Below are 18,645 nucleotides of genomic sequence, written 5' to 3'. Positions count from 1 at the left end.
GTGGAAGAGCAATCAGGTCTCTGGACAGAAGTGTTAGGTAAACAGGAGGCTCTGACACCACTGTGGAAAGAGATTAATAATGACTAATTATGACACGATTGATTCTTTGAGGGCTCCTGCTGAGCCCCAGCCTTGGCCACTGAGTAACTTTTTCCCCCAAAATGAGCACGCATGACATGGGGATGTAGTGCTGGCCTACCTTGTCTTTTTACCTCCCAGGCTTTCCTCCTGGCACCGTCTCTCCCAGCCTCTCCCCTCTGGCAGCTGCCTCAGCGATTTCCTTCCTGCCCTGCGTCTGTCTTCCTTCTCTGCTGATTTCATTAGAATCTAGAGCTTTCTCTGAGGCCCAGTGAAGTGGAGTGACGTGCTCGGGGCCACAGTGTGGTGGTGGCAGCTCAGGTCTCTCAATTTAAGCCATCCGGTGAGGCTCACATGATGAAAAGATAGTAAATCTGTGAGCACTCCTCAAAAGTGAAGTGTAGAAGGCTGTGCTGGATGGTGGCAGGGTGGGGCCTGCAGCTGGTTGGTCCCACATTTCTCTGGGCTTTTCAAGCCTCAAAGAATGTGAAGTCCCAGAATTACCCCTGTCCCCCGACCTCCAGCCTCTGTCCTGAGGCCAGGGATTTGTCTTGTTGGTTTGTGTTAGATTGCTAGTTTGGGGAAACAGCCCACCTGGTGAGATGCTTGGGGGCTTCCCTGCTACCCCTGAGCCCCCAGAGGATGGGGAGGATCCTGTTGGCAGCAGACCCCCCATACACACACCAAATGGAACCCACATGGGTTAACTTTCTGGCTGGAGCCCTTGGCCCTGGGAGAGGCTCTGCCACCAGGTTCTTTCACATAGAGCCCCCTTCTTCCCTTTGTGCTACGAACCTCTCTTATTTCTGAATTCCACTTAGATTCTGCCCTCTCCATGAAGCCTCTGTGCAGTCATCAGTTCCAGGACCTGAGAAAGCACAGGAGCTGTGGGTCCAGAAGACCTTGACTCAGGCAGGGAGGGTTTCCTGGAAGAAGGGCCATCTAAGCTGAGGAGTTTGCAGGCCTGAAGGATGGGCAGAGGGGCCCAGAGCTACGGTTGCTTCCCAGGCACACCTGCACTGGGAGCAGGGGATGGGCAAGGCAGCTAGGAAGGACCACAGGGAAGCCCTGGTCTTGCTCCAAGGCCATGTTCCCAAGCATCATGGGAGAAGTGACTATAGCCTTTTATGCCTTGAGCTTTACTCTAAGTGAAGTAAGGGGTCATTGTGAGTTATCCAGGCTGTGACTCCTTGTACCTTTGTCCCTGTCAAAGATGGTGGCGACACCTGGGTAAGGGCAGAGCCCTGGCCTGGGGCTCAGGATGACCAGGCCTCCAAACATGTTGTAGGCCTTCAGCTTTCATCCTCATTTTAATCACTCCCATCCGTAGCAGGCTTAGGCTCCCAGGCATTAGTTTTAGGAACGTAGAGGATTCTTCCCCTCAGACTAGGCAAGGACTGTGGGATTGTCCTTCCCTCCTTCCTGTGCCAGCCCATCTCAGCTTTTCTCTAGGGCATGAGGAGAGAGTAGGTGGTTAAAGTGTTTTAGAAGCTGAGTGCCAGAAGGGCCCTTGGAGATCATCTGGTGGTGTTCAGACCCTTCCATGATACAGATGAGACGGCTGAAGCCAAAGGCTTATGGAGGTCACTTAGCCTCTTGGTAGCTGAGCTCAGCCTCAGCTTTTTAGCCCCAGGCCTGGACTGGGGTTGAGGTCCCAGAGAGGGCAGTCATAGCCAAGGAGAAGGGGAGTGGCCTCTCTTGCACGTGGGTGCCCTGCCTCCTTCCTTGGGGCCCTGGCAGACCGCTAGAGAAGGTCAGATCTCCATCAACCTCAACCCTGTGCTTGTTGTGGCAGGGGGGTTCCCTTTTCCCTCCCAGGGTTCTTGGCCCCAGTCCATGTCCTTGCTCCCCTGGTGCCAACCAAAATATTGAGTTTGGCCCTTCGAGGTGCAATTTACAGTGACACAGATGCTGTGGCTGACATAGACATGGAAGGCTGCAGAAACATGGGCAGATTGTCCCTCTGGGGCTGGTGCTGTGGAAGGACTGGGCTATAGGCTTGGCCACCCTGGGTTCAAATCCTCCTTCCATCCCTATTAGCTGTTTGGCCTTGGAAGAATCACGTAATGTCTTGGATCTGCTTATCTGTTGATCGATCGATATAATCTAAATTAAATACATATGTATTTCATTAATAGACTATTTCTTTAAAGAATAGTTTTAGGTTTATAGAAAAATTGATCAAAAAGTACAGAGTTCCTCACAAATATAGAGGACAATCCGGTGATGGTCAGAGGTGAGGGAGGTTGGAGGCCTGGGAGAAAGGGGTGAAGGGTTAAAGAAGGACAAATTAGTAGCTGATAGATGGTCACGGGGATGGGGAGCACAGCATGGGAAATGCAGTCAGCAGTAATGTATGGCTGTGTGTAGAGCCAGAGAGGAGAAGGAGTAATCAGGGATCGGTTCATAAACTATATAAATGTCTAACCAATGTACTCTGTGCTTGAAATTAATAATAAAATAAAATAAAATTTTAAAAAATCTGAGTTCAGCTCCTCAACCAAGCAATGACAGTAAGACCCGACCAAGGTAGCAAAATTAAGCTTAGCTAATTTTGATAATTTGCTTTCTTTTTTATAACTGAAGGAAAGCATAGTTAATAATTTTCTTTTTCATCCATCTATAATCATTATGTATCCATTAATATGCTGTTGTTTTCATTCAGCATATTAATATTTTTCTAAATTAAAAAGAAGTACAGAGTTCCTACATGCTCTCCCTCCCCACAGTACCCCCTATTAGTAATATCTTACGTTAGGGTGGCATGTTTGTTACAACGATGGGCCCACATTACTACAATATTTTTAACTGAAGTCCGCAGTTTACATTAGGGTTCGTTCTTTGGGGTTTGACAAATGTGTAACGACATGTGGTTCATCATTACAGTATCATGTGGAATAGTTTCACTGTCCTAAAAGTCCTCCGACCACTGGCAACCACCAGTCTTTTTACTGCTTCCATGGTTTTGCCATTTCCAGAATGTTATGTAGTTGAATCATACATTATGTAGCCTTTTCTGATTGCCTTCTATCACTTAGCAATACGCTTTTAAGGTCTTTTTATTTCTTTTTGTGGCTTGGTAATGCATTTCTTTTTATCATCGAATAATATTCCATTTTCTGGATGGCCACAGTTTGTTCATCTGTTCTCCCGGGGCCTATGTTTCTAATCTATAACAGAAGTCTGTCATGCTCTACTTGGAAGGTTGTCATTAGGCTATGACACAGGTACAGTGCTCAGCATGGGCCCGACAAGCCCTATACTACCTTCTGTGACTGATTTCTTTCGCTTAGCGTAATGTTTTCAAGATTCATTCATATTGTAGCATGGATCAGTGTTTTATTCTTTTTTATTACAGCCTTGGGTCCTTTTATGTGTTACTCCATCTAGTTCCTATTTCTCAAATGGATAAAGTAAGATTCAGAGAGTGCTAATGACCAGTCTGAGGTCACACAGCAAGTCTGCTGAAGTAGACCAGGCCGGAACCCAGAAAGTGACACCTGGCCTGACAGTCTCAGAAAAGAGGGTGTGCGTAGGGCCAGAGGCAGCGGGATCTGGGGGCAGTGAGGGCCTGGGCTTGGCAGCCTGGCGGTCATGGAAGAGAGGAGCAGGGAAGTGTGTCAGGTGCCTTCCCAGGATGTCAGGGCGGGAGAGACTCAGTAGCAGACGCTCACTGCTTCTCAGGCCGTGACTCCTTGAAGACCCTTCCCTGTGCAAACAGGAGGCTGTGGAAGTTCAGGGCAGGGACCAGGAATTCAGAAAGAAAGCACAACTTTGGGCTGAGGGGATCCCTCGAACATCAGACTCACTGGCTTATTCTTGTTCCAGAGCCAGCAGGGGCTCCAGGCAGGAGATTTCTCGGGAACTTGGCTGATACCAGCAGCTTTGGGAGGTGGCTTGGAGAAATCAATCCTAAGTCATGCCATTACCCTGGCAGGAAGGGTCGGGAGGAGGTGGGAGAGTCTGGTCCCTGAGAGCTTGTCTGAATGCCCAGGTTCTGAGCAACACATCTCTGTTAGCAGAACTTCCAGGTCTCCTTGGATGTGTAGTTTAGGAAGCCCCAGTGCCTCCTTCCCTGTGCTGACCACCAGGGACATAGGAATAACTCAGGCCATCCCATGGGGAGGCGGACATGTCCACAGTACTCATGCAGGATGCCCAGGAAGAATCAGGAACACCCAGGGCTATGGGAAGCCAGGGAGAGCTTTCACGAAACTTGGGGCTCTGGGGAGGCTCCCTGAAGGAGGTAATATCTGAGCTGAGATTCGAAGGGTCAGGAGGTGTCAAGGGACAAGTTCTGGAGGGGTGAGATCCTGGTCATGTACCTGTTAAAAAGCTTGGTCTGGCTACAAGTGAGAGCATGGATTGGTGGGCCCTCCACCCCCTAACCTGACAGTGGCCAAGGGAATGGTGAGAAAAGGGCTTTGAGGGATGTTAGAGGCAGGTTGGGGGTGGTGAGGAGGTCGGTGTGGCTGTACTAGGTATGTAGGGCCTGGGTGACACCCCCCAGAGGCACCCAGGAGCCTGCTATCTCAATTGAGAAGCAGAGATTGGGTGGCCTTGGCTGTGCCTGGTAACTGAAGCCGTGGGAATGGACAAGATGGCCCAGGAGAACTTGAAAGGGAAAGAGAAAAAGTTTGCCTCCAAAAGATGCCCCTTAAGTTATGAATAGTGTGAAAATTCCTTTGGGGAGAGGCAGTCTCAAGAGCCACAGTCAGCTGAGTCTTGGGCTGAGGCCTCTTTTCCAGGTTTGAAATGGAATTTCCATTCTTGGATGGGCTGTAATGCTCATTTGTGGGGGCAGGGAGTGGTGGAGGGCAGAGGACATGTGGGAACCAGTCGCAGGGTTGAGGGTCCTGGGAAAGGAATGTGAAGGCAGGGGAACCTGGGCATGGACTCCTGCTGGCAGAATACCCACCTGCTGTACCTCAGTCATTGCACCCATGTGCCCTCCTGGTACCCCTCGCCCCATTCATCTAGCCTATAAAAGTCAAGGCAAAGGCTGTTACCTCATATTACAGATTCGAAAAGCAAGGCCCAGGGAAGAGCTGAGAGGTCTCAGCCACAGGGCAAGTCAGTGTCTGATGCGGGATGAATCCAGGCCTCTTTCTACATATCAGCTGCCTCTTCCCTGCCTGGGGAGGAAGGGGCAGAGGTGGTGTTCGACCTAGCAGAAGAGGTCCTAATCTAGGGGTGCACAGGGTGCAATCTGACTGAGTAAAGCTGACAGCTGAGTAAGCCTGCTCCCCTGGTCTTCCTAACCCCATAGGAGCTAAACCAGCTGCCGCGGCATCCCCATCCCTTACTGTCCCCTAAGGCCTGGGTTCGGCTTGGCTCAGAGAATGCCCAGCAGCCACACCATATTCCACATGGCTCCCCTGGAACCATGGGCACAGAGGCTGCACTAGACAATTTCCAGCAATTAGGAGGCACTGGGTCAGTCGATATTCTCAGCAAGCTCCAATACATCGTTCCCCTCAGACCAGAGGCTGTAATCCCTGTGTTGAGGTTAGTTAGCATTTGGGGGAGGAGAATAGATAGGTAGAGGCTGTGAACAAGGCCTAGAGGTGGAAGTAGTGGGCGGACCTGAAGCCCAGTGTGCCCCTATGGTACGGCCCCTGGGCATTTAGATAAAGGCATCTTAGAGCTTACCTTATAGGCCTCAGCTCAGCTGCCTCCAGGAAGCGGGCCCTGACTCTCCCTGCCATGGGTTAAGTGCCCACAGTCTCCCTTTACTCTCTCCACTACATGTTGCACTTATGAGCCATAATAGCCTGGTAGTTTCAGAGGTCAGCAAATTCTCCCTGTACGGCAGTGGTCCCCAACCTTTTTGGCACCAGGGACCAGTGCTCCTATGAGAATCTAATACCTGGTGATCTGAGGTGGAGCTGAGGTGGTGATGCTAGCGCTGGGGAACAGCTGCAAATACAGATGAAGCTTCACTCACTCACCTGCCGCTCACCTCCTGCTGTGCGGCCCGTTTCCTAACAGGCCACGGACCAGTACTGGTCTGTGGCCCAGGGGTTGGGGACCCCTGCTGTAAAAGGTCCAGGCAGTAAGTATTTTAGGCTGTGTGGGCCATGAGAGGTCTGTTGTAACTACTCAACTCTACACTTACAGTTAAAGCAACCATAGACAATACACAAACAAATAAGCCTGGCTGCATCCAATGAAACTAGTTTGTGGTCACACTGAAGTTTTACTCTCATATAATTTTTATGTGTCACATATGTGTTCTTGTTTTGATTTTTTCCTTCAATCATTTAAAAATGTAAAAACCACTCTTAGCTTGTGGGCTATATGGGAATAGTTGGCTGGCCAGATAGGGCCCGTGAGTCAACATTTTGCCAACTGCTGGGTTACAGCAAGGTCCCTGGAGCCAGACCGCCTGGCTCTGCTGTGTGACCTATAGCAAATGGCTCTACCTTTCTGTGCTTTAGATGTCTCATCTGTAAAATAGGGATGGTAATGATAATAGTTTGGGACTGTAAAATGGTGCAGCCACTTTGGAAAATGGCTTTTGGAAATTCTTCAGAAGATTAAACAGAGCTACTATATGACCCAGAAATTCCATCCCAAAGTATGAACCCAAAAGAAATGAAAACATACATTCACAACAAAAACTTGTTCACAGCAGTGTTATTTGTAACACCCCCAAAATGATAACAACCCAAATGTCCGTCAACTGATGAATGGATAAATGCTATATCCATATAATTGAATATTATTCAGCCCTAAAAGAGAATGTAGTACTGATTCGTGCTACAACATGGATGAACCTTGAAAATATTATATTAAGTGAAAGAAGCCAGTTGCAAAAGGCCATGTATTATATGATTTCATTTATATGAAATGTCTAGAGTAAGTATATCCAAAGAGACAGAAAGATGTGTGTGGTTTTCGGGGTGGGGGGGTGGGATTGGGTGAATGGGGGAGTAATTGCTATTGTGTATGGAGTTTTTTGTTAGGATGATGAAAATGTTTTGGAATTAGATAGAGGTGATGGTTGCACAACTATGTGACTATCCTAAAAATCGAATATGCTAAATACTGAAGTATACACTTTAAAAGGGTGAATTTTATGCATTGTGAATTATATCTCAATTAAAAAAAAAGAAAAGATAATACTTACCCCATAGGTTACTGTTAGAGTTAGTACATGGACAGCACTTGGAACGGTACCTGGTGCACAGTAAGGGCCTGGTTGTGCCCCTTAGTGCTGTGAAGGCCCTAAGGGGGTCACTGTGGGTCACTGTGTCTGTCCTGTTCACAGTGTCTCCAAAGCCTAGGACAGGGTCTGGTTCAAAACAAATGGCTTCAAGTTTCTGAAGTCCCACAGATGAGAAGTCAAGTCCTGACTTCTTGGGCAAATCATTTTGCTGCTCTGAGCCCCAGGCTCCTCATTTAATAACTCCTGTTATTAAAATGGACAAAGATAATAGTGGTGTTAAGAGTCAGATGATGCCTGACATCAGGGTGTATGAGGTGCCTAAGCCAATGCCACCTGACCACACTTGGCCAATGCTAGCCCCAAGAGGCTGAGCCCTAGCAGGTACCTCCAGGGCACCAAGCAGGGCTGGGGCAGTTGCTCCTGGTGGCAGCAACTCAATCTACAAACCTCTATCATTGTTCCACCAATCTCCCACAGGGCCCCCCGTGCTGGGTCTCCCTGATCCTGAAGGAATGAACACTTTGGGGCCCAGAGCAGGTTCTCAGGTTGACTGTATCCAACAATCACTGTACCCAACAGTGACGGCAGGCCAGGCCCTGCCCCTTTCTCTCTCTGAACCTCAGTTCAATCAGTTATCAAATGGGTTTAAAACACAGTACCTGCCACTTCTGGTGGTTGTGACAGTGAGATGGAACAATGAATATACAGTGTTCACACAGTACCTGGAGTATTTTTAAGTGCTCAATGCATGTCAGCTTTATGAGCCATGTGATAATTTATTATAAAATATTTATTTGGAAAGTCTATGTGTAAGGCACTGTTATAGTTATGTTGGGGATACAACAGATAATAAAACAGACAAAATCCTTGCCTTTATGAAACTTACATTATAATGGGGTAGGCAGACAAGGAACAAAATAAGTAAATTACATTTGAGAACATAATCGAGAAAAAACACTGAGAATGGCTGAGAGAGCGTGGGAAGGAGTTGCAGTTTTACAGAAGGTGACCTGGGAAAGTCAGATTGAGACAAGGACATTTGAGAGAAGGAGACCACACGGGGTTCTCAGGGAAGAGCACTCCAGGCAGGGCAGAGGAAGCAGCAGTAGTATGCTGGGCAAGTGTGGCTGGAGGGGGGCGTGTGTGGATTTGATCAGGGGTGGGTGGCAGGGGACTGTCCCGGGAGACCTGCAAGGGTAGGCTTCTGACTCCAAGTGGGACTAGGACTCACTGCAGAACTCTGTGCAGAAGCTGGCTCACCCTGACCTAGGCCCCATTGACTTTTGCTGTGTCTGGTTCTGACTCCCCACCCCTCCCCTGCCTCACGGACCTGTGCTTCCTCCCGCAGGACCAGCCTGGGGCCTCCATGGGCTCCTGAGGGCTGGGCACCAGGGCCTCGGGTACGAGCATGGTGAGACACCAGCCCCTGCAGTACTATGAGCCCCAGCTGTGCCTCTCCTGCCTCACGGGCATCTACGGCTGCCGCTGGAAACGCTACCAGCGCTCGCATGATGACACCACACCGGTGAGCCATGCGGGAACTGGGTCAGAAAGACTTAGGGAGCCCCAGAGTTTGAGGAGAGGGATATCAGCTCTGTCATTCTGCTGCATGGCTCTGGACAGGTCACTGCTTTTTCTGGGTTTTAGTTCTCCCTCTGTAAAATGGGCCTATGGCAATTCTTGAATCTACCTGACTAGGTAGGCATGGTCACCCCGCCATGGCCAGTTGTTAACTCTCCTTTGACAGCATGGGGGCTGGGCTGCTCCTGAGCTCTGGGTAGGGAGGGGTGCTTTAGGAGGGGCACTCCAAGAGGAAGGGGTCACCCCAAGGTGAACAGAAGTTCTCAGCTTGCTGGCAAAGCCGATGGGAAGGCAGGCAGGTGGGGGTGGCTAGAGGGGAGGGTAAGGAGGTAGGCCAGGCCAGCAAGGAGCCTGGGAGCTGGGATGACCATGGCCTGGCACCAGGGCCCAGTCACCTGAGCCACAGGCCTGCCAGAACTGGCAGCAGGTGCTCAGCTGGATAAAGAAAGCCCTCTTCAGTGTTCAGCTCCCCAGGCCAGACACTGAGCTGTACTTCATCCCTGGGGCACTATCAGCTGGTAAATCTAGTTTCTTCTTTGAAGGAACCCAATTCCTTTAAGAAGGAATGAAGAAAGAGATAAATTGTATTTATCTAAAAGCTTTGCTGCCTGAAAAACAACTTTCTTCTCCCCTCCTTGTCTGAACAAAGAAGCCAGCCTCCAAATTCAGCCAGCCCCAAAACAGGCAGGAGTGACTGAGGGTGGGGTGGCAGCTAAGGTCAGAGGGCAGGCATCACAGGGCTGTCTGGATGGGAATGCTGGGGAAGCTTGTCCCCTGCCTGCCCTCCTTCTCTGCCTGTGATGGTGAGGGACCGAGTGCTAGACTAAGTCAGGAGACTGGGTTCATGACCCCCAAATGGTGAAAAGCAGGTACCACCTGGTAGGTACCTGGCCCGATTCACTTCCATGTCCCCACTCCCAGCACAGAGAAAGCAATGTGCCACACTGAGGCAAGGGAGAGGAAGGGGCCAGCCCAAGACCACAGAGCAGGTCCCTGCACTGCTGAGACAGCAGTCCAGTCCCCACCCCAGGCCCTGCCTAGACAGCCTTTCCCTCTTACGTGGACATAAGGGTTCTCCGACAGTGGTGCAGGCTGCGAGATCGGGAGTTGGGCAGACCTCAAGTTCAAACGGTGCTTCTTCTACTTGTACTGTCAATGTAAGGAACGTCTACACCTGTAGAGAATTTTTGTGAGTTTATTTGAGCCAAACTAATGACAGTGCTGGGAAACAATATCTCAAATGCTCTGGAGAATAACAGTTTTGCAGCTTCTTTTATGCATTTGGAATTAAAGAGAGACGATTAAATGTAGGTGGGAAAAAGCAAGACAGGGATTGTATTACGGGAGAGTTAACAAGATTATGTTCTCTCTTAAGGGTGGTTATCTTCCCAGGGGTCTGAAAAAGAGGCATTTCAAAGGGGTGTTAACCTAGATGCACAAAAAACAATGGATAGGGCTGGCTTAAGGCAAAGATGAAACTTTTATTAAAGAAGTTATAGACCTGGGGCATGACTACCCACCTTGATCTGCCCAGTTAGGAATTTATGATCAGATCACCCTGTGAGGTTACTTTTAGTTAGATTTATTACAGTGCCCTTTTTATGCCCACAGTACCTACTTGACTTTGAGCCTTCTTGCCTATGAAATAGCACACACCCCTCTCAAGTAGCTGCTGGGCAGATGGCTTCTAATAACAACATGAAGTGACCGGCACAGTGCTAGCTGTGACCAGTCATTAAGACCAGTCATTCCTGACTCCCAGCCCTTGGCCTCACCATCTCTGATATGGAAGAGGGGCTGGGTTAAGACTTTAGAATTCCTTGGCCACTCTGCTTCGCTCCCAGCTCTAGTTTCCTCAGAGACTTGGGGCAGGCAGCCAGGGCCTCCCTGGGTTGGGAAAGTCAGGAGGCCAGCAGCCAGCCTGCACCCCATGTGTCTTGAGCCAGGCGCAGTGCTGAGCAGTGACACACAGCCATTTGTGTTTCTCCCAACAATTTGTGAGCTAGGGGTCATGGCCACCATTTCATGTGGGGAAACAGAAGCTGGGGACATCGGGGACTAGGCCAAGGCCATGCAGCCAAAGAGGGGAAGAGCTTGGATCTGGACCCATGGTGTAGGAAGACAGCTGAGGTTAAGGAAAGGAGAAGGATGGCTGAGCCCCTAAGCAGAAAGCCCTTGGCTGTTGGAGTAGACCCTGGATGAAGGTTTATCTCCCAGGACATATCATACCCCTTGTTGGGCCTGGGGCCAGCCAGTCATAAGCCATGGAGTCAGGAAGTGATGAGTCTTGGCTGTGGCCAGCACAGAGCCCAGGGTGGAGGAAGTGGTGTGGGCTGAGGCTGGTTTTGAGCTGACTGGGAGCCCGAGTGGTACAGGCTCTGCAAATGGGGTGGGGTGCCAGGTATGGGGCAAAAGCAAAAAGGGTCTCAGGAGGCCACAAGCAATCTTGTCTGGGAGAGGGGAAAGGGTTTTGCGCCAGCTCTGGGTGGCAGGACTCCTGCAGAAATTGCCGAGCTCACCTCAGGTGACCCCAAGCTCCCAGCTGAGGATGAGCATTCTCCCCCTTTCCTGTCTCTCTCTCTGCTCCTGTTTCCCCTCCCACTTCCTGGGCTCCAGCCTCAGCCTGCTCTCCCTTTCTCTCTCTCTCCTCTCTTCTTTTCTATTCCCAGTCCCTCCAGAGACAGCTGCGTGAGGACCAGGATGTGGGGCTGGGCTCTCTGGCCTGACACAGGGAAGGGAACAGCCATCTGGTGTCTCAGAGTCAGGGCTGGTGCAGAGAAAGTGCTCCATAAATTTTGCTGAGGCCCCGGAGTGAGCTCTGGGAGCACAGATTGGGTAGTGAATGGAGAGCTGTTCGGGCCCAGGGTGGAGGAGAGGCCCCAGAAAGGGAATAAGGTCTAACTCTGGGCCTGCGCCTCTCCTCATCATACCTTTACCTTCTCTTTTGGAGACCCCTTGCCCTACCACCCCCACCCAGGTACTGCCTCACTTCAGGTCCTCTTGGGGAAACCCCCCTGCATCTCCCAACTCTGAGCAGCTCAGGGTTCAGTTCTCTGTGAAGCCAACCTCTCTGGGCCTCACCTGTTTAATGGGGTGACAGACCCGTGGTGTGTCACAGAAGCATTTTACTTTCATCCGCAGACTAGGAAATGAAGTGTGAAAATAAGGATAATAGTTAACATTTATTGAGTACCTATTGTATGTAGGGAGCATATGGCTTACATGCATTGCCCTGTTAACTGTTGTAACACCCCTGTGGGGCATGTTTAGTTGTTATGCCCCATTTATGGATGGAAAAATCAGGCTTAGTGATTTGCGTCAAGAGCATCAGGAAATGGAGGCTCTGGAGGAGGACGTGTGTTTTGAGTCTGAATGTTTTTACATGAGAGCGTGCAAGGTGAAGGAGGGGCGGGGAAGAGGACTTGGGAAGTTGCTTGATGGAGGAGAAAGAGCACTGGCCAGGAGCACTGGCAGAAGATAGGGAGTTGCCTGAACGCCACACAAGGGACCATCTGCATTTCCCTGGCCGCATCTGGCCTTGCAGTACCGGAGTGGATCCTGGGGAGGGTAGAGAGTGGCAGGAGGCAGGAGGCCCCACCCCCACCCCACCCCACGTCACTGTCCAAGCGCAGCTCTTCCTTCTGCTCCTCTGAGCCTTTGCTCTGTGCCCCCTCCCCGCCAAGACACACACTTGACAAATAAGGAAACAGGAAACTGAGGGCTAGAGAGGTGATATGACCTAGTCTCCAGTCCCCCCAGTACAGGGAGTGTAGATGCCTGACAGCAGGAGGCCAGCTCACTCGACCTCTCAGAAGAGGAAGCAAAGCTTTTTATAACTGGGGATAATTAATTGGTTGTTGTCTGTGACTCATTACTCTAATACTGCCAATTAAGGACTTGGTAGGACAGAAGACAGTTCTCAGGCCGTCCCCACAGGAACCCCTGAAGACTGTACTTCTGTGGGAGGCAGCATAGTGTCAAAACCAGCTTCTCTGTAGCAAGAGAGGGATATAGGTCAGATACCTGGAGGAACTTTCCAGCCTGAGACACCAAAGGTGACAGCCAACTCTTTTGCACTTTATAGTATGTTTGCCCTTTGAATGCTGCTTTGAGCTTGTTTGATGCCCTCTATCTTACAGATGGGGCTCCAGGAAGTGATTTCTGTAAGCCAAGGAGTGGAAGGCACAGCCTACTTTGCCCTTCCTTGTGCCTCCAGTACTGTGCCCTCTCTTTTGTTCCACATCAGTCTTGTCTGAGATGCACTGGTTACTTATTCAATCAACAAACCTATCATGATATCTGCTCTGGACCCCGGGGTCACAGGTTTATCAGCCTGGTCCCCCTCCCTTGAAGGGCTCCCAGGTGGGTGGGGGAGCAGACAAAAAGCAACACACCCAGACCACCCAGGTGATCACTTCTAAGGCCAGGAAACCCCAGGCAGGAAAGCTTGCCTGAGCTGGTGTCTGCGAGAGAGTTAGTCTTGTCACGCCAGAGTAGGGAAGTGTTCCAGGCGGGGGTGGAGGTGGGGGGGGCGGGGCTGCATGTACAGAGTGTTTTGTGTTTGGGAACTGAAAACAGTTTGGCTCCAGTGTGGCTTCGGTGTGAGGAAGGAGGATGTTGTCTGGAGCTGTATGAGGAGCCTGCACTCCATCCTGGGCAGTGGAGCCCAGTCATTCTTGGGCTGGACAAGGACCACTCTGGTCAAATCACAGAGAATGCATGCTGAGGGCCTTTGTGGAGATGGGGAGGGCAGGGAACCAGTGAGAAAGGCTGGGGCCTCAAGCGGGGAAAGGAGATGCAGGGAGGTAGCAAAGAGAGAGATTCTACAGACCCTTAGAAGGTTCGATCCACAGAATGGCTGCGGAAGAGACTGAGAGGCTCTGATGATGCCTCCCATCATCTCGTGATCTCCAGCTGGAGCTGGCAACCATACTATGCCCAGGAGTGAGTGAGACGGGCAGATTAGTCTCAGTAGATTCCAGGAATAGTGCAGTGGATGTGGGTGGAACACGGACAAAATAAATCTCCCCGCCTCCAGTTGCCTGCTTCCTGTGATGGGAGCAGGAAGACACCTGCTGTGAGGAAATCCATCAGCAGTCCTTCTCTGCGCCCCTCCACACATGCCACTGAAGCCATTACAGGACCACCTCACCCTTTCACAGCACTGTGTCTTTGCTCGGGCCGTCCTCTCTGCCTGAAATTCTCTTCCTGTCTTGTTTCTGCCTCTCAAGGCTCATTGCAAATGTCTGTTCCTCTAAGAAGTTCCCCCACATCAAACAAAAAAAGTTGGGCCTCCTTCCCTTCTTCCTTCCCAACCTGGGCTCCTGCAGCACCTTGGGCCTGGGCTGCCCATGTGGATTGTGACTTTCTGTGTCTCCCGCTAGACACTGTTTTGAGTCCATTGGGTTTGTGCCCCAATGGAGCCACAGTCCATGGTCTATGGCCATTCCAACCTGAACAAGCCCGATGTCTGATCTCGGAAGCTAAGCAGGGTTGGGCCTGGTTAGTACTTGGATGGGAGACCACCTAGGACGACCAGGTTTTATAGGCATAAATTAAAAAAAAAAAAAAAAAGATGGAGGTACAAATCCATGCCCCAAGGGCCCAATTAGATAAGGGATACCAGTGTGCTTATACCAAAGAAACCATTGCTCCAACCTTGGGGGAAAACGGTTCTCTCTACAAACTGGGAAGGGATGGCTGTTCCCTTCTCTGGTGCTCTGGAGAAAACGGACCTAGCAGATCAGAGAGGCAATCTCTGAAAATGGGAAGATAAGGCCCCATTTTATCCTTTAAATGTTACAGAGTTGCTAAGACCCCATTTTATCCTTTAAACATTACAGAGTTGCTAAGAGGATAAGAAAATGAGAGATGATATTATTGCATCCACGAGAGGGAAAAGAGGCTGGCAGAGCCCCGGTTTGTTGCAGCGCAGGGAGCTGACGATTTATCTCTGCAATAAAGCCATGCCATTTCTGGCTTTCAGGAACCCCCGCACCCCGCCTAGCTTCTCTCTGACTGTTGCTCAGGGTTTCTGGCATGGCCATGCTCCAGGGGAAGTGGCTAAGCCTCTGTGTTCATGACACTCGTGACTACCTTGAGTGGCTACTTAGGGAGTGTGGATGGGGCAGGATGATGCTGGTGGATCAGCAGGGGGTGCATCTACCCACTGCCCTATGGCCTTGGCAGTGTCCTCTGAGGGGCTCTGGGATAATCTCTCCTAAGGGCCCCCAGCTATTCTGCTCAGATCTCCCCATGGGTCAATGCAACCCACAGGATGGGCGGGAGAGATGGGGTGCTCCAAGCTGGGCCTGGTTCCATTCTCCTGCCTAATGAGCAGCTCTGAGTGCCCCCCAGCAGAAGAAGGGCAGACAGAGGCCTAATTGCCCTGCTCTCTGGAGCCCAGAAAAATAAATCCATCCTCTTAGGCTGTCAGGAGCTGGCTGGGGGTGGGGATTCTAATCCCTTTGCCTGCTCAGCCCTAATGCTGTCATACATCTCAAACCTCCTCGTGCCACCCCTCCCCCAAAGCTCCTGTGTCAGGCCCAAAGTAATCCTGCCAGGGCCTGCCCATCTCTCTCTTCCAGGAGCTCCCCACACCCTTCCCAGCTGACATTTCCTAGGCTTTTTCTGTGCATCAGTTCCCACCCCCGCTGCATCCCCCCCAACACGTACACATTTGGAACTTAGTGAGGGTGAAACAGGCTGGTGATTGTAAGAACTGGGTGCCCAAGATGTGGCCTGCAGGTGAGCAGACTGGGTAGGAAGACACCCTTCAATCTATCTTTCTAGTCTCTGCAGGGCTGTGTGGTGCCGAGGGTACAGCTGACTCGGACCTCAAAGCAGAGCCAGGACCACAGGGGTGGCTCAGGGGCCACAGCTCAGCCATGTGGAAGGAGCTGTGCCAGGCAGAGCCAGCACAGAGGAAGAGGGCTGCTTCGTGGCAGACTAGACAACCTAGAAACAGTCCACACACTCTGAGGATGTGCTGTGTGCTAAATGAACGTGGGAGTTATTGCAAATCTCATAAATGGTATAGGGACAGCCAAAGGATCCATTTGGCAAAAGTAAAATTAGATCCCTGCCTCTTACCTCAAACCAAAATAAATCCCAGATAGATTAAAATGTATTTTGTTCTATTTTTAAAGTTTTTTTTTTTTTCTATTTAGGAAGCACACATTTGTTGAGAAATTTCAAACAATGTGGAAAGATGTAAAGTAAAAGAAATGCTCATCTTAATGCTTTAGCGATGTCTTTCAAACCTCTCTCCATACATGTAGACATCCATATGAAGCTATAGATAGACTGATATAAATAGATGGGTTACAGATTTAAATGTAAACAATGAAGCTGGGAATTATGAGTATAAAATATGAGTTAGATATACAATCTCGGGCCACCTCCCATAAACATGATAGATACCAAAAGCAAAACCTATAAAGGAAAAGAGAGAGATTTGACTGCATAAAAATTTATACAAAATGCATGATAAACAAAATTAAAGTCAAATGATACAATAAAAAATATACAATATACATGGAAATTAATACTCTTACACAGAGAAAGCTTTTATAAACCCATAAGGAAAGAAGCCAGTGCCCCCAAACAAAGCCTGCGCGCCTGGCTCTGCACTTTTGCACTTTCCACTCCCTCCCTCTGCCTAAATCAAGGTTCCCTAACCTTGTCATCCCAGCAAGCCCATTTCTTCCAGCTTTGCTGCAGGTGTCTCCTCTTCCTGGAAGCCCTCCAGACCTTCACTCTTCCCATAACTGGCAATGTGCTCCTAAGCAGCCCATGCTTTCCCCATTTGCCCCGCTCATTTCCTAGGAATCGAGTTGCACATTGGCTGGTCAGTCATCTGTGCAGAGTGGAGTCTGGGCCTCGTTTATATCCCAGGGTCAGCACAAATGTGTAGAGAGTAGTGTCAAGGACAAGGAGGGGAAACACTGGAATTTAGTTTGGTATGGGGTGTGAGGTAGAGGTGTAATTGTATTTTTTACCAAATAGGTGTCTAGATGTCACCATCTGTTGGATTCTCTATCATTTCTGTACCAATTTATCATGTTCAAGTCCTGTGTCCATGCTTCCAGGCCATTCACCTTCTTTGGTCTCAGTTTCTCTGTTTTTTAACTGGACCTTTAGAGGACAAGGCGAGATGATCTCTGAAATCTTCTCTAACTGAAATTCTAGGGATCCCTCCCTGGCACTGCCTGTGATTTATAGCACGACCTTGGGCAAGGACCTGCTTCCTGAGCCTGTTTCCTCAGTCAGACAAGGGTAATTACACATCTTGCTTCTTGTCGCTTTGGGACAGTTGGAGACTGGAGGCACCCAGACCTTAGTGTGAATTCTGGCCCCACCATTATGTTTGTCTGTCGTGACCTTGGGCAAGTCATTTCCCCTCTCTGAGTCCTGGTTTTCTCCGACTTTCCTGCCTACTTTGTAGAGCTCGAAGAGGATGAGGTGAGATGGGCAAGTAGAGGGCTCTTAGGAGTACCCCCCAGCTCTATGAATAGCTCACATAGAGCTCTATCCCCCATAGGCAGTGATGGGGGGCTGTGAGGCAAGGTGGGGCAGCTGCTATGCCAGGGTCTTCTTCCTCTATCCACACTGGCTCCTAAGACTGCTGCCTGGAGAGCCAGACCTGACCTCTGCATCTACTGACCATGGCAACCCCGAGCCTGGGCTGAAGGCGGATGATCTACTGGCTGTCCTCAGCAGCCGGAAGAATTGGGTGTAGAATGGGGGTTAGGGGAAGACTTGATCACTGCCTTCACATAATTAAAGGTCTGTCAGATGCAAAATGATAATTAAAGGAATGATCATGGATTTGGTGACTTACAGTTTACATCTATAATCTTATTCAGGGCTGGCAGGCCTCCTGTGAGGTAGAGGTGATGTCATCCCCATGAACAGAGGAAGCTGAGGCTTGAGGTCCTGATCAATTGGCCCACAGCCATGCAGCTAGTGGGTAGAAGGGCCGGCTCTTGATTATATACTCCCACATCCTAGTCCTTTGACCCCAATATTTCTTGCCTTTTTGCGGGACATGTTCTGTGTGGTATCAGAGAACCAGCTGCAGGGTGGCAGTCAAGGAGGCAGATTTCAGATTTCCTCAGGGAGGGACAGAGGGAAGGGTAATAACTCATATTGCCTTCCAGTCACCAGACACTTTGCAGGTCCTACAGGTCTGTGCAGCACTCCAGCACTGTTGTCCCATTTTATAGAGCTGGAAGCTAGCTCTCAGAGAAGATAAATAAATATTTTCTCCAAGGCCACACTTTTAGTAGGTGGTCAAACCCAGTTTTGTGGACTGCCTCTATCTGGCTGCTGTCTTAGAAGGAAGACGTTTCAGTCCAGAGGAGGACCAGGCAGCATCCAGGGGGAGAGTGCCCATCCCTGGAGCTGCAGGAGCAGAAGCAGGGTAGACTCCTGCCCTAGAGGCTGCAGAGGCAGTCTCTGCCTGGAGGTGATAGGCAGGGAACAGGAGTCTAACAAGACAGCTTCGGCTCTGCGACTATGTGAAACTGAAGTCTGTGATGGTGTCAAGGCCGGGAAGGTGGCTCCAGCTTCTGTTCAGGGACCCAGGGGGTGTCTATGTGCATCCTGGCTTGGAGCCGAGGTCTGGAGCAGCAAAGGCAGTAGCAGGGCCTGTGCCAGCACTTCCTGTGTGAGTCCTGGGTTTGTGGCTACAGCCGTGCTGAGTGGCTGTGTGAGCCCCAGCTGCTAATAAGCTCTTACCACACGCACGTTTCTTTCTGAATGCAGAAGGATCTGGAGTGGGCAGGACGGAGAGGAAGAAGGGTGAGGAGAAG

General features: G+C 50.1%; 1 protein-coding gene and 1 pseudogene across 13 annotated transcripts in view; both read left to right on the top strand.

Annotated features, from left to right (window-relative positions):
- The window catches only part of GDPD5 (glycerophosphodiester phosphodiesterase domain containing 5), an 85,553-nt gene that overhangs the window by 36,848 nt on the left and 30,060 nt on the right, over positions 1–18,645 (top strand). For 8 of the 13 annotated variants that reach the window (XM_039848067.1, XM_039848068.1, XM_039848066.1 and 5 more), the window contains one exon: positions 8,598–8,774. The exons of 4 other annotated variants lie outside the window; for them this stretch is intronic. In XM_039848067.1, the coding sequence (XP_039704001.1) occupies positions 8,658–8,774 (117 nt within the window). In that variant the 5' untranslated portion in view covers positions 8,598–8,657. Of the gene's footprint in view, positions 1–8,597; positions 8,775–18,645 lie in introns of those variants that run through there. One more of the 13 variants, XM_039848074.1, reaches the window with a different exon arrangement.
- Positions 14,266–14,381, top strand: LOC120590673 (uncharacterized; annotated as a pseudogene).

This window comes from Pteropus medius, unplaced genomic scaffold (genome assembly GCF_902729225.1).
Source record: "Pteropus medius unplaced genomic scaffold, Ma_sr-lr_union100, whole genome shotgun sequence".
NCBI lineage: Eukaryota > Metazoa > Chordata > Mammalia > Chiroptera > Pteropodidae > Pteropus > Pteropus medius.
Note: the sequence above shows the minus strand (reverse complement) of the source record. Positions and strands in the feature narration are given on the sequence as shown.